Source organism: Cydia strobilella, chromosome Z, assembly GCF_947568885.1.
Source record: "Cydia strobilella chromosome Z, ilCydStro3.1, whole genome shotgun sequence".
Classification (NCBI taxonomy): domain Eukaryota; kingdom Metazoa; phylum Arthropoda; class Insecta; order Lepidoptera; family Tortricidae; genus Cydia; species Cydia strobilella.
This window is the reverse complement of record NC_086068.1, coordinates 38,893,014-38,909,897: the sequence shown is the minus strand read 5'-3', so window position 1 is coordinate 38,909,897 and position 16,884 is coordinate 38,893,014. Positions and strand designations below refer to the sequence as shown.

General features: G+C 37.3%; 1 protein-coding gene across 1 annotated transcript in view; it reads right to left on the bottom strand.

Moving 5' to 3' along the window:
• LOC134754818 (uncharacterized protein CG7065-like) overlaps positions 1-16,884 on the bottom strand; it is a 156,234-nt gene that overhangs the window by 104,650 nt on the left and 34,700 nt on the right. Inside the window, exons 5-7 of the mRNA XM_063691206.1 lie at positions 9,801-9,933; positions 8,439-8,592; positions 1,363-1,529 (exon numbers count right to left, since the gene is read on the bottom strand). Of these exons, the coding sequence (XP_063547276.1) occupies positions 1,363-1,529; positions 8,439-8,592; positions 9,801-9,933 (454 nt within the window). The remainder of the gene's footprint in view (positions 1-1,362; positions 1,530-8,438; positions 8,593-9,800; positions 9,934-16,884) is intronic.

The window sequence follows — 16,884 nt, the reverse complement described above, 5'->3', positions numbered from 1 at the left end:
TCAATTTTGAAACTTTTAAATACTGTTTTGTATTTTATTATCATTTCCATATATTATTTTAATATCCACATTATTGTGATAAATTGCTCTTTTTTGCTATCTATGTTACTAGATTTTGTTATAAAATTCAACATGTGTCATCGATCACTATTGTACAATTACCTTAAATTAACTTAAACAAATTTAATTGTTATATTTTAAGTAAATTTTAGTACAATGATTTAGCGAAGGTTTAGAAGATGTTGTCTTTTATACAATGCACTGTAAGTGCTACTTTATTTGTTAGAAAATCATTTAACCTTTTATACTAAAAATGTTTCTGATTTCGATTGAGCTGCAAGTGCAGAAACTAGTCAATAGAGAGAAAAAGAGGCTTATTATTAAGTGATATCATTGTTAAAAATACTATATATTGTAACACGCATGCAAAATAAAAAAGAATTTGATTAAAATTTGGTATTTTTACTTCAAATTTACTTGGTTCCTATTTTTTTCAAAAAAATCCCGGGATCCCGGTATTGAAGTTGCCAATACCGGTATTAATGTCCGGTATTTGGAAGCCCTAGTCTCATGGTATAGCTATAATTTACATTTTGCGAATTTCGGCCGTGACTATCTGTATGACGTCATTATTTGTCAGTCAGGGACAATAGAGATAGTCTCCCGGCAGTTTAAGAAACGGGGTCATATTGCTAATAACATACTAGAAGTATAAGTGGATTAACCTGAAAATTACCAATTTGGATTTTTTAAACTTTAAAGCATTTGTTCTAGCAAATACCTACATTTTGATGCATAATTTCCTAATTTTTGGTCAGATTTTGATTTTTTTGGTATCAGTGTGAGGTTTGAGACGTCATCTTTAATGTTATAGTACATAACTTTAACGTCCGACTTGTGGTTTGGTTGTAAAACCCGAATAATCAAATATTTGTTTACATCATTTCGATTTTTTTGTGAATTTCTCTTAAACTGTTGTATATTTTGGTAAATAGTGTATAAATAAAATATAGAACATTTAATTGGCTTTTATTTAATACCCCATACGTGTATGTACAATGCATAGTTGGGGTGCAATATGCAATATTCGCAACGAGGCGGGAGTCATTTTGATGACGTCATTCCGCTGAAGTAGATGGCCGGCGCCGCTGTCTCCCGGCAGTTTTGGAGACCCAGTACCATGCCCAACAACATACTAAAAGTTGAAAATGGTTTTCGGATCTGAACTATATTCCCATAAGGCAGTGCACTACTTGTCTATGGATTTTTTGCGTTTCTGTTACCTATAATTTGCTTCGATAGCGATACGTTTATGAAGACAAGTTTTGAAAGTAAGTAGTGTGTGTGTGGGGTGGTTCTAACTTGTCGTTCTCATATTCCTCCTTGTCGATGTGCACGGGGCGCTGGCGGCCGTGCTTGTCCTCGATGCGCTGCGCCAGGCGGTTCATGATGACGGCCACGCCCTCGCGGTACTTGGGCTGCGCGCGGTACGGCGTCATCAGGCTGCATGCCTTCGCGAAGTGACGCACCTGCAGATCAATCTACTCTCACTTAACTTATCCGGTATGCATTACTTTACTGGATTATTATGATAGATAGATAGATAAAACGTTTATTTGGATGCTGCAAAACACACAATGTTATAAGTAGGTACATTGCAGTCAGAACAAAACTTATGTACTAAATTAAATTAACAAAAAAAAAATTACTTAAGGCGCTAGTCGCTATTGTTGGCCGTAAACTCTTACTTTCTAGAGTATATATCTGCTTAACGGTTCAACAAAAAATTATGAAAAAAAATATATATTAATCTTCATTTTATGTACAACATTCCTAACGTTTGACTTCTTCCCTATGACTTATAGTTTCTCCATAAAAGGAACATTACGACAGGTCGTTTTGCGACTAACTTTGCTTATATCTCCTAAACGGTTTATTCGATTAAAGTTATTTTTAACCTAAAATAAATGTTTTAACAGGCACTACAAATGCAACGTTTCATAATGTTAAAAAATAATATTTTTTTAAAGAAATCGAATATTATTCAACATTTCGTGCGTATGCAGCTCGAAAAAAGCGTGGCCGGCAGTCGTGTGCTAGCTTTGAGATGAGGAGGCTGTGTCGCTCGTCGCTCAGTGCCTTCCTTGTACTCTGTATGCTTGTGCTGAGCCCAAGTGCAATAAAATTGGAGATATTGTGGCCAAAGACTAAATAACTGCAGAAAGTTGATTTTATTCTGACGCGCTTTAGCGCGCCTAACACGGTGTTTCGCAGCCTATTATAATGAAAATAATGTCAATATTTCCACTTGTGTTTGAGAAAGCTTCATTTGAAATATAAAAATAAAAGTTTTCTAACATGCGCGGACATATTGCCATTTTTACGTTTTGAATAAAGTTCGATTCCTAACAAAACAATAATTAATTGATAAATATAGTCTATCAATTTACGTTGTATATATAGATATTTATTTATTCATTTTTAAGTTTAAATTTTAAAATAAAAATAAAAATAATTTATTTTCAGACAGTTACAGTCCATAGTTGTTAGTATTAACTTACAGGCTATGTTATGTTACAGAACAGTACCTACACTAAATTACACACATGAAACTACACACTAATAAATTACAAATTATTGTGGCCGATCTATCGAACTGCATGTTTGTGAACATGCAATTCGACATACCGTCCCAAAACAACCGAATCTAACCTGTTGGCTATCATTTTCAGGATCCCGTTGGAGCTCCCACGTATACGGTGTACCACTGATGCTATATTTTTCCGCATAATGGCATAAAAATCATCTACGTGCGCGTCCGCAAACATGCCAGAGGCACTACAGTATCGCGGGAGCCTCACCAGGGCCCTGAAAATGTTGTTATACTGGACCCTCAGAGAGTCAAAGGACTTCTGCTTAAAATTAGCCCACAGGCCGCCAGTATAAAAACATTGGCAATACGCTCGGAATAAAGTAATTTTGACCTCCGTGTTACACTTAGCGAACCTGTGCGCCAACATACCGCCACGAACCGACAACGCCCTCCTCTCTCTCTCCATGTCCATGTCATCTTTTAAATCCTCTGTCACTATGTGACCTAGGTACTTGAATTGGTTAACACGGTTTAAAGCAGTACCGTTTAACATAATAGGAGGCACATTTGCCGGACCCTTATTTCTACCTTTAATTACCATAAATTCGCTTTTATTTTCATTATACTTTAAACCATGTTGTACCGCATAATCTTGACACACTTCCAATAATTTGCGTATACCAGCCACCGACGGACTCAGCAACGCCATGTCATCTGCGTAACTGATATTATTAACACTTGTGTTATCGATTCTACATCCGACATGCATGCTGCTGAGTCTGCCGATCAGCTGGTCTACATATAAATTAAAAAGTCTAGGCGAGGTTAACCCACCTTGCCTTACGCCACAATTGAGTGTATATGGATCAGAAAAGGCATTGGCCCATTTAATTACATTAATTTGAGTTAGATACCAATGTGACAATATACCTATCAGTTCATGCGGAATACCTATCTCTTTTAACTTAGCCCAAAGTATATCATAAGACACTAAATCAAATGCCTTAGATAAATCTAAGAAACAGGCGAAGATGGGCGTTTCCCTACCGACATAATAGTTAGCAGTATGTTTCAAAGCTAATATGGCATTTTTTGTCGATAAACCTTCTCTAAACCCGAACTGGGCATCATTTAATTTAATTTGCCGACTCAAGTACACGTCTAAGATTCTATCAAGAACTTTTGCCAGCACCGTTGCCAATGAAATCGGCCTGTAATTAGTTTTATCTGAAAGATCACCCGTACTATTTCTAACAAGCGGTATAACTATTGTTTTCGTGAGATCAGATGGCAAATACGCGTGCCTTATGCATAAGGTGTATAACATTGACAACAGCCTGGCAATATGACCACCCGCGTACTGGAGGTGCTCAATACTAAGCCCGTCATGGCCAGGTGATTTACCTCTTTTCATATTCTTAATAGCATCCGCAACCTGTTCACTAGTAATTTGTACTGGTATATAATTACTATAGTTAGTGGTAAGCATATCACCGACCACACTTTGTGAAGATGCGCGGCGAGAGTATTTTAAAAACATTGGCTACACATTTTTGGTCGCTTAACCCATCGACACTCGCAGGCAAGCCCACTAGACCATTCAAACTTTTTGTACTTTTCCAAAATTTACTAAATTGTTTTCTGGAGTGTTGCGAGGCAAGTATATCAAAACGAATTTGTTCTTGATTATTTTGGCAAAATTTTAGTCTAGATTCGAAAATCTTGCGACTCAAACACATCTTTTCAAACACTGCCCCACAGTTAGGTTTTCCATAAAGTACATACATTTTATAATCGAGTCTGGCCTGCCTATGTGCGTCGGCTACGTGCTTATTCTACTCTAAAATATACTTTCCCTTCACAGCTGACTTGTGAGAAAATCAAAAAGGCGAAAATTAAGGCGAAAGGAAAAAATCAAACGTACTACTTACCACCGCAACGATAATACTAGTACCTATGCTATAATGTAATAGTTAGTTCGTATTTTACAAATGTTTTCTTGTTCAGATACGAATATACCTTGCATTTCGTGGAGGTGGTAAATTATTATAATGGTAAATATTACCTCTTTAACTCAGAAACTACCTATATATACTTATTTACTGTTACGGTCTAGAGCGTATTTCTTCTAAATGGGTAAACAAAAAAATATGAAAAAAATATATAGCTATAAATCTTTATTTATTTTTCAACAATTGTAACATTTAATATTTTTCTTGAAATTTATAGTTTCACCGTAATAAAAATAATACAACGGGCCATTTTGCGGCTAACTTTGGTTATTACTACTTAACGGCTAAATCAATTATCAATTATAGTTATTTGTTATAAAAGGGTGCAAAGTTGTATTAGCGAGTGTTTTAACACACGAGAAGTAAAATACATTTGCACCCGTGTGTAACACAAAACTTTTCCCCTCACTATAGCGAGGAAAGTGCAACATCCACAGGCGTTAGATCATCTTCATCAACTGGAATCACTCATTTTTGTACGATATTATAACAAAAAACTCTGGAAATTCTGTACTTTTACGTGAGAAGTTTTTAAGTAAAATTTTTGTTGACAATGTTGACATTTCTGACGTATGAAATGTCAATGATGCGTTTTGAAATTGCATCGACTTAACTTGTGCGTTCAGAATTATATTTAACATAATTATTAAAAAACAAACGTTTATTATGGAATTTTAAGGTTTATGACTTAAAATCATTAAATAAAGTTAAATCTGGTATTTTTTATTAGATTCTCAAACCAATTATTTAATGATAATTAATATCGAACGAGCCATTATTATGAGCGTTTTACGTTTTGTTATCTGTCAAGCTACTTAAACACGCTCTATCCAAGGTCAATTTACTTTCCCCACTAGTGGATAAAATGCGTTTTTCCCCGCTTGTTTTAAAGGATAAAAGACGGCTTTCCGAGCTGGTGAAGGGAAAAAATTATTTTAAAACTAACAATAATGTTTTAAGAGCTGACGGTCTTTCCACCGCGATAGAACCGGCCGACGATTTGTTTTATTAACAATATCATCTAAATTCTAAACTACCATCTGACAAAGTATAATGAAATGGGATGCGATAACTGAAAAGATTGTTTTTTACATGTTTATGTGACCAGCTGACCTTCCACCGAGATACAACCGGCTGACGATTTTTTTATTCACATTAGCATCTAAACTATCATCTGACAAAGTATCATGCGGGAGATGACAATTTTTTTTTGCTTTTTTCGCTGGCTGCCATTCCTCAACCCACCAACGGAGCGGCAGCTGACGTCCACGGGGGTTCATCATACATAGCCATTAACCACTATATCGGAGTTATTGTGGCCAAAAAATAAAAAAACTGCAGAGCGCTGATTTGGTTGTGGCGCGCTTGTAATATAAATTTCCCACGAATGATATTCCCACGTAATGTTGGAGAAAACTTCGAACTTCGAAAAATAATACTAGTTAACACTAGTTCCCAAAATTTTATATGTAGGTAGACTAGGTAGTAGGTACTTAATTTTATAAGTTAACTATTAATGGCATTATTTATATTTATTTATTACGGATAAAAAAATGACTATAAAATAAACACACTGTACACCTCAATTTTACATACCAAGCTCTAGCTATAAATTTTAATCAGTCAAATTGACTTAGGTATTTATTTGTAAGAAACAGATAAAACACAAATTAACTAATTGAGGCTTGCAAAGTATAATGCATAAGGGAATATATTTTTATTATAATTTACGACCTCCACTAAACGCATGATCTACTCATACTCAAACGACAAAATATCTGCAAAAGATACACAAATACGCGTATAGCGCCAACCGCGCGCCTCTGGGCTGTAGCTTATTCTTTGAACCTCGTTGTGGTAAATTCACGTACGATCGCAGTGAGCGGGGTGCGGGTACAGAGACGCTGAGACGCTCAAGGACACATCAGCGACTATCGTCTTAAACACGAAAAATTAGTTTTTAGTGGTTAGCTGTACGCTGTGTGCATTGCAGCAACAACAAAAGGGTTCCGACTCAGCTATACGCTCCACTCTATTGAGCGAAGCACTGATATTCTGCCGGAACCCAGATCACGTTACAGTTGGGTAAATATGACGGTGATAAGTATACGGTACTGTAAAAAGTGTGTAGTTGAGTGGTGTTAGAAAGTTCTGAAATAAAATACATAAATAAAACAGAAAATAAGCATAAACATAGAAATAAAAATAGAAGTGGCCATAAAATAAGAGTGAAAAGCGCGAAAGGTTAGGTACAAGATCTCTTAGTTATACCGATTAGATCCTGAAATCTGCAACCAAAAAGCCGTATGGTATCCCTGTTTTTTGTTTTTCAAGCAGTATCTTTTTAAACTGGTGTTTAAAGGTTTGCTTATTTTTGAGCCGTCTTACAGGTGGAGGGATATCATTCCAGTCATTGGTCGCGAGATATCGGAAACAACCGGTAAATGCAATCGTTCTATGTGGGATTATAATATCTATGCTGCTACCTATACCTACCTACCTACCCTACCTACCTACTTCAGGAAGGTTACTTTTCTCCAGTCTTTTCTGTTCAATTTTCTGGTCCACTGTGCATTACGTCTCACTCTCTCATTAGGCAAAATGTGAGATGCAAATACACATTGGAGTAAGATATTGGACAGGTGGAATAGGCACCCCTTAGTTACAACTGTTACAAGTGAATTAGTGAAATCAATAATAACTACGCATTTTGACGTTTCCGGAGGTGAAAGCATATTATGATATTACACAAACATTTATAAGGGATAAACAGTGTGATAAGGGAAAAGTGTGGACTGAGCGAAGATGTAGTGACAAAAATTGAGAAAGGTATGTTGAGATGGTTTGGACACGTGGAAAGAATGAGTGAAAGAAGGCTAGCAAAGAGAGTGTATAAGGGAGAGGTAGAAACGGGAGTTGGAAGGGGCAGACCTCGGCGGACTTTCTCTGATCAGATCGGGGAAATGCGAGCGTGTATGAGGAATGTTATGAAAGTGAAGGAAGCGAAAGAGGTATGTCAGGGTCGTAGCAAGTAGAAATCCGTGGTCTCTGCCTACCCCTCCGGGAAATAGGCGTGATTATATGTATGTATGTATGTACAAACATTTATTCTTAAAGATCGGCCTTATTTCTTAATTAAAACCCCCTAAGCCGCGTAGGCTACGCAAAAAAAGACTAATAAAAACCGACCAAGTGCGAGTCGGACTTGAGCACGAAGAGTTTCGTACCATTACGCAAAAAAAACACGTTTGTTGTATGGGAGCCCCACTTAAATAATTATTTTATTCTGTTTTTAGTATTTGTTGTTATAGCGGCAACAGAAATGCATCATCATGTTGCCGCTATAACAATAATTACTAAAAAGTGCGGAACCCTCGGTGCGCGAGTCCGACTCGCACTCGGCCGGTTTTTTAGTTTTAATCGTGTGTCGATAGATGGCAGTGAATTTACAGTGGTTACAAAATTTACTATGACAGTACTGAGCTATCCTATTATATCCTCTTTGGTATGGAGACAACAGCTGCCACTGTAGCCAAGCCATGTGAAAAATACTATAGACAATGGAATTGTTCAAAATTTATTTTTTTATACGAAACCCGTAGGAGTTTCGAAAGCGATTTGTCAATTTGGTTATCTGACCGAAATTCTACTTCCTAAGTTTCATACCTACTCAAGTATCAGGCGAGGAGTGCTGGAAGAAATAAGTATATAAAACTCATGAATTCAGGATATGATAGAAATAGGGGATTATCGTAAACGCCTTTTAAGCGTCCGTAAAGTACAAAATCTAAAAGTTATCTAGTAAATGAATATGAATTAATAAGCATTCTTACAAGATAGTTGTATCTGTGCCAAAAGCAGGTCATGTGGTTGATGATGGTGCGCGGGTGTCCCTGCTTGGAGCATAAGGTGCAGGTGTAGGAGGGCTCGTAGTGCGCCTGCTCAGGCGGGTGCTCCACCAGGTACTCCAGCCCCAACAGCGGCGCCCTGCGACAACACAACATCAATCCGTCCGTCCGTACCCACTACGAGGACTCTTTCATCACCTGATCACCGACCACCACTACTAATCGTGCAGCGAATACCAATATTCAAATGCCAAATGTCAAATAGGTATTATACATAATATATATAGCTGGTCAAGCAAATCTTGTCAGTAGTAAAAGGCGGCAAATTATAAAATGCAGGCGCGAAGGGATATCGTCCCACAGAAAATTTAAATTTCGCGCCTTTTTCTACTGACAAGATTTGCTTGACCAAGTATAAATAGTAGATTTTGCCCGCGGCTTCGTCTGCGCGGAATGATATCTTTCAACATCCAACTAATACACTTCGAGACAATTCTAAGAAACCCAAACACATTGAGGTTCCGTTGTTTTATCACAGAGTTTCTATGGACACCCCCAGTCTCCATCATGAGATCAGCTCCATGGTACCATAATATTGCATCGTCACCCAACTTACATAAGTATGTGAAAAATTTCAGCTGAATCAAATAATGGGAAGTACTTAGATCAAAATTTACCTTGCAAGATTTGATTACATAGGGAAAGACAACGGGACAGATGAAACTAAATAAAACCTAGAAAAAACACGAGATTCACACCTTAGCCACCCTTACGCCAGCTGTACGTCAGGCCTTTTAAACCATTAACTCCATACTGCTTGTGATTTCAGGATAAGTTCCATAGTAAATGTAGGTTCAGTAAAACCTACACTACCTACGCATGTATTCACCAACTCGCAATATGGCTAATAGTTGAGAAACCAAGTATTTGTGTAAGTAGCGAATTATGTTGACTCACTTGACATTATCTACTATGCTTTGTATGTGACACGTCACATCTCTGTATTTGTGTAAGTAGCGAATTATGTTCACCCACTTGACACTATCTACTATGCTTTGTATGTGACACGTCAAATCTCTGTATTTGTGTAAGTAGCGAATTATGTTCACCCACTTGACACTATCTACTATGCTTTGTATGTGACACGTCAAATCTCTGTATTTGTGTAAGTAGCGAATTATGTTGACTCACTTGACATTATCTACTATGCTTTGTATGTGACACGTCACATCTCTGTATTTGTGTAAGTAGCGAATTATGTTCACCCACTTGACACTATCTACTATGCTTTGTATGTGACACGTCAAATCTCTGTATTTGTGTAAGTAGCGAATTATGTTGACTCACTTGACATTATCTACTATGCTTTGTATGTGACACGTTACATCTCTGTATTTGCCGTACTTCTTGTCAAACTCGGAGGCGTTTTTGTTGTGCATGTCCACTTCCTGCGCCATCTTTTGCAACACCTTTTCCGTTGCTGGAACAAAATAATTATTCAATGAAGTAAGTGCACGCGTACTTATAGCACCTACTAGTTTACAAATCGGAAAACATTTATGAATTAAAGACTGTTAAAAACATATTGTTTTTGAATATTATTGTGTATGATCCTGATGATGGGGCTTCCCATCCTATGGAATGGTCCACGCCATGAAGTTGGTGAAAATAAGTTGTGAGATGTGCCCAACAGTTCATAAACTGTTGACTTGTTGAGCCTTTGGCCCACAAAAACAATAATCTGAGATTAGAGACGAACCACGCCAAGTTTTGATGCCAAGTTATACGTCAAGTAATGGGATATGTGTACATTGTCACTTACTGCCAAGTCTGTGCAAACATAGCGCCGTCGGAGTATACTTAGTACAACTACCTATGTACTAATGGTACACCGTGACACAAGGTTCCGCGCCGCGCAACCGCCGTGCCGCGCGGCGCGGCGCGGCGGTGCCACGTCGCTATGTGGGTTCTTTGCCTTTCGGCAACGGCACGTTCGTTATAACGGCGTTCCCACTTATAAAAAAGTTCGGACTGCGTCAAATAATGTAATTTTTCTACTTCATTTGCAACACTACAACCTTACTCTTTTTAGCGTTGGATAGTCTATGGCACTTCCGACTCAAGCATAAGATTTTTTTTAATACAGTTGCTCAAAAAGTGCTACTTTACGTAGCTGTTTAGCGTGCGGAAAGTTGGTTTTCGCGAACTAGTGCTTTTTACTTTTCCAATTTTTTTAAATGTATACTTGTTCCAATTCATGACTACTAATTGATGAGTGTTAATATTAGTTACCTTAAAAACGTCGTACATAAAACATAATAACCTACTGTTAATTTAACCCTTTCACAGCCGATCACGAACCTAACTCGTTATTATGGCAGTTAAGATTTTTAACTCTGTTGATAACGTGTCACGGTTCAAATTTAAACGGACATTCTTTTTGTCGGCTGTGAAAGGTACATATTTCATATTTTATTACTTACCTCTTCATCATTATAACACGTTTATTTTTTAATATTGAATATTGAAAACCGTATTAATTAGTTGTCTGAATGGAACGGAATAGCTAGGAAGGTAGAGGTAGGAATAGCTGCCGAAACGCCTGCCAAAGAAGAGGCGTTTTTCCTTACTGCAAGCATGTTTTAAGTTTCCAAAGGCAACATTCGATATTATTTTTATTCCTTACTCGTTATTTTTTCGCAACTATTAAAAAACGTCGTTCGGTACACGTGCGGAAATGTCACTCTTCACTCGTCCCGAGTCTTGCCACGAGCCGTAGGCGAGTATCTCTCGAGTATATCTCGGTACTCGTGAAGTAATGACATACTTTCCGCACTAGCGTCGAAATGAAGGGTACACGGAAAGAACATATCTAGTCACTTTTTTCGGAAAATGAGATTTTCATTTCAAAATGTAGAGCTCTTAATGAACTATTAGTTATATCTTTTGCTACCACTGTATAATATATGTGTAGCACAACTTTTTTTAACTTAAAAATGTGCTGGTCACGGAATTACCATGCATTTTTACATAGTTTCAAATGTTAAAACCGCGATTATTCAAAATATTACTAAAGTGACTAGACATGCTCTTTCAGTGTACCCTTCAAATGTACTATTACAGTACATATTTCTCACACTAGTGCATAAAAGAGCACTTTTTGTGCGTATGTCGAAAGTTTAAAGGGCCATATGTACTGTAAAAAGTTACTTTACGTTACTAGTACTCGTGTCGTTTTAAAACACTCCCTGCGGGGTCGGGTTTTAATTTATCGCCACTCATTTCGAATTTCCTCTTTTCCACACTTGTATCGTAATCAATTATATAAATATTGAAAATAGTACTTCGTACATTTAGATCAAATATTTCTTGTTTAAGGAGACTCGATTCAATGCTAATTAACCAACGATGGCGTATCGCTCCGCTCGCGTATCTTAGCTGTATACGAGTACCTACTTTTGGTTTGTTTACCTATATGAATCTACTAGTTGAAAGTATTTTTTTTGTCTCGTAGAAAAAATATTGTATACAATAGTGATATAATCAAGCTTTATAATCTCGTACTTTACTTAAGCAACTCAGCAAGCTTCGGTTCTTAAACACGGTACTCGACTGAAATGCTCTCTATTATATCACGATTATACAGGATGTCCCTAGCCATTGGACAAAGCCGAAAGGTACATATGCATTAGGGTATTTAGAATCAGTATACCAAGTATCATAACAACCGGTGTAGCGGTTACGAAGAAATTAACAAATTACGATTTTTTACTTTGGAGCAGCCTGTATGTGTTAATAGCTCCTGAGGTAATAAATAGTATGATACCTTCTTCGACCTTATTGATTATCTTTTTTATTTATGACATTATTAAGATTCTGACTGTGCAAGACTGCACAACCTTTTTTATAAATTTACCTTTTGTACGCATTTTATGTTTATGGTTTTGTCTATTTTTTACATTACATTTTGTTTTCTCCTAAAAACCAGTGCCTATTATTTCAGTCGTATATAAAATTTGTTCTTCTACCTGGATATATCAAATGATAACGCGCCCAAAAAGTGCAATGAGTGAGCCGGCTCATAAGGGAGACGGTGAAGCCATCGGGAGGGACACTGCTCCGCTCGCGTAGCAAGGCGGCGCGGGCCCTGCCCTTCACGAACCAAGGCCGACACCTTCCCGCGTGGCGAGCGACGCCTCGTCGCGCGCCAGCTGGAGGCGAGGGCGCAACATGTGCGCCGTCAGGCTGAAATCGAACGGCAAGCGGCAGAGCGTGAGCGCAAAGTTGCTGATCTCGAACTGGAAGCCAGTCTCGCCGCCATAAAGGCGGGGCCAAGCCGACGTGGAAGCCATGGCACGCGCAGTCGTACAAGCGTACAGGAATGGTTGAATAATACGATTCCTAATACCACTGAGCAACATTTATTAAGTGCCAACCCACCTTCAGGTCTGACGATATTGCGGCCCAGCGCGAGCCACTGGGACCGAGAGAGCCGCACGGCGCGATTGCCGCGGCATATGAAAATTCTCCTGAGTAAAATCGCCCTGAAGACGGAGGAGAGACTCGCTTAGTAAATTCGCTCGATAAGTTAATAAACAAAGTGAACCATACAAAGACGGAACTGCCGACCTTTGACGGCAAGTCATATTTAGATTGGTTACCTTTAAAAAGAGTATACGAAAACAAAGCAGATAGTTTCTCGCCTACTGAAAATTTAGCTAGGTTGTCACGCGCCCTACGTGGGACGGCGCGCGAGGCCGTGGCGGGTCTGCTGGCAGCAGCCCGCGACCCGCGACCCCGGCCCGGTGGTGGCCGCGCTCGATGCGCGGTTCCGAGCTTGTCGTCATGCATGAAGTGACAGCGGTGCGTGCCCTACCTAAGGTAAGCTACGACGGTAAAGGATCTAGTGATTTTCGCGAGTCGTATTCGTAACTGCGTAGAGGTTATCCGCATGTTAAATAAGCCCGACCATTTACGCTCGCCTGAGCTATTTCAAGCACTATGGAGCAAGCTGCCTGCGCTGCTGCGTCCGCGGTGGTTGGATTATGCTCATTCGTGCAATGGTAGCGCTTCAAAAATTGAAATGTTTGCCGATTTCCTCTCGCGCGAAGTCGACCTGCAATGCCGATTTGGAGGCGCTGTTGACTACGCGACGGCTATAATTTCCCGGCCGATTTCCCTACTAGACGGAGAGCTGGTAGAAATTTGGAGTAGGTCCTTGAGGCAAGCTGAAAATTGGCCTGATGCTTCACCTATCTTACCCTACCTCAGCACTACAAGTCTGGCTGCAGGGTAGCGGGTCTAAACCAACCTATAAATTTTTAAAGATTTTTTTTTGGTGCCCAAAAAAGGTTCTTGAGGCAATCTGTAATTTCTACAAGTGGAAATTGAATATCTAAATAGTCATAAAAAAATTATGCCAGACGATTTGGCCGGGTCTTTAACCTCGCCAGACGCGTGCAAAATATTTTATCAAAAAATTCTAAAAAGGTCCTTGAGGCAATCTGTAATTTTTACAGTTTAAAGTTAAGTATCTAAATAGTCATAAAAAAATAAGCCAGACGATTTAGTCGGGGCCTTCTACCTGCCAGACGATCTAGAAAGTTACGTATGGCACTTACTCGCACGCAAAATAAAGTTTGTTATCCTGTATAAATGTATGCTAATACAAAGTTATTTTTGTAGTTCAGAAAATTAAAGATAGAAAGGTATAAATTTGGATGTACGATGTGATTGTGAGTATGAAGATGTGTATATTTATGATAATTATGCGTATAGAATTATGGGTATGAATAGGGTGTGGGCATATTACATATTATGAAATTAGCGACAATATGTCCAGCTGTATCTCTATTGTAGATCCATGGGTAGTTCATTAGTTATGACGAAGGCCTTTTTATTTAATTTTAATGTACCATGGCGTGCATGGCTGTGTTCATGTATTTTTTTCATCTTTAGGGGTCATATAATATAATTAAATAATAAATAATTAATTAAATAATTAATTAATTATTTTAGGGGTTTAATATAATTTTAGTCTAATTTAACTTTAATTTTAATCTTAACTGTAATATAATAATTTTATGTAATGTTATAATGTAATATATTATGATCCTAAGTTGATTGAAATAAATGAATAAATGAAATGAAATTAATATCATCACACGTTTAAGGGGGGGGGGGAGGGTGTCAAGAAAATGTAACATGTTGTGACAAAGGGAACGGGGAGTCATAAACTTTGTGACGTCACTATAACTTATTTAAATTATTTTATTCGCTGGACAGTTAAATAACAAGTTTTTGGAACGATAATCGTTTTTAATCGTTTAATTTTCTTTTTTCAAACATGCAATGAAATATCTGTGCCTCCAGTGTAAAAGGGTTAAACTCAAAAAGTGTCATTTTTCAGTATGGCCGAAAAACGTTTCTAACCGTGTTTTCTCTGGATTCTTTCTAAAAAAATTGGGGTTTTGCTTTTAGTTTAGACTAGATAGTTTAGGTAATGAATTATAAATTTTCATTTAAATTGAACTGACTTTTGTGAAAGTAACAGAAATATTGGCTGTCAAAAAAAACTTATATCCCTTTTCACAAAAACAATAAATGTGTGAAAAGGTTAAACTGCACTTTCTCTAGTGTTGCTAAAATCTTTTTAACTTTTGTATTGTGTAAAGAAACCATTTCGGGAATTCAAAATAGCATTTTTTTAGTACGATGGTAAAAAAACCAAATGAAAAATCAGAATATTCATGTAATTAAAGAGTGAATAGGTATCTTTAATTTTTCTGCTGAAATTGCTAATGGTTCAGTACAACAGGGCAGTTGTACTTTTTGGTTTTTCTTCCCCATCTTTGTTTTCCTTTTTTGTTTTGTTTCCCAATTATTTCATAATCAGTCTCATTCCAGTTGTCTTTTCTTCTACAGGACTTTTTTTTTTAATATTTGAATTCACTTACCTCTACTTATGAACAAGAATTTTCCTTTTTTTTTCGTTTAATTTTCTCGCAGTGAATTCAGTTTTTTATAGCACACTGAAGTTATAAAAGCTGGCATGCGTCATGAAGTCACGAGCGGGACTCTCGGGAGTCTCGGGAGCCGAGCGGCGTACGCGCCGCCGACCCCTCTTCGGCACCCCGCGAATCCTATTCATTAACTCAATTTAGCTAAACTAGATTGTGAAAAACGACCAAAGTAAATAAATTTATACCCCTTTACACATCATGACGTCCTAAAAATTGTCTGTAAATAATAAAAAACTTAATTTTTACCGTTATTCACGAACTAGACCCGGTAGTTGAAAAAGATCTAAGTGAATTTTAATTTCTTTACACCGAATGTTCCTTGAAATGTAGTTTATTCACTAAGATTAAACTTTACTTTAACCATCGTTCGTAACACGATTTTTAAATACCGATTTTTTAAACGAGATAATATGAAAATAAATCGTTTTGAACATAATAGTATAGCATTTTGGCAAACTTTAACCCTTTTGCACAATCGATATCTCAGCAATTAGAAGTCGTAAGGCTGTGAGTGTCAACACAAAAGGTGTAGTTTTATGAAATAAACCTCTTACTGCCAAAATTTGTAATTTGGACAAACTCGACTTTTACACTGGAGGCACAGATATTGTCCTCATGTGCATCAAAACAGGCTTCAAAGTATCATGTTTCGGGCGGAGCAACTCGAGAGAACTGTAAAGGAATTGCATACGAAATTGAAGGCCTAGGCCGGGAAGTATTTTTTTTTTAATTTTAATGTAAACATGGCATCTGTGTTCATGCGAACAGGCTAAACAGCTGAATTTTTTTTTTCAGTCGTAATGCAAAAATAATCAGTTTCTTTCCCGCGTAAGCAACCCTTAATTAATATTTAAAAAAAAAACGCAAAAATAAACAAAATCTTTATAGGGCTGTACTCCTAAACCGTGCGTCGTAGCGCAAAAGTAATCAAATTTTCGTTCCCCTTTGAAAAAACCCATGTGATAAATAAAACACAATAAAAAATAAATAAAAAAAAACAACAAAAAAAACTTTATAGGGCTGTATCTCCAAAACCGTGCGTCGTAGCGCAAAAATAATCAAATTTTCGTTTCATTTCAAGGAACCCATAAGTGATATATAAAAAACACAAAAAAAAACAACAAAAAAGTTATAGGGCTGTATCTGCTAAACCGTGCGCCGTAGCGCAAAAATTATGAAATTTTTGCTTCCCATCAGGAAACCCCTAATTACTATTTTTTTTAAATCACAAATAAGAAAAAAAAGCTTTATAGGGCTGTATCTCTTAAACTGTGCGTAGTAGCGCAAAAATAACCAAATTTTTAAAAACAATAAAAAAAAAGAAAATAATATATGGCTGTAGCTTCTAAACCGTGCGTTGTAGTGCAAAAATAATAAAATTCTCGCCCCCTTTTAACACTCCACGCACT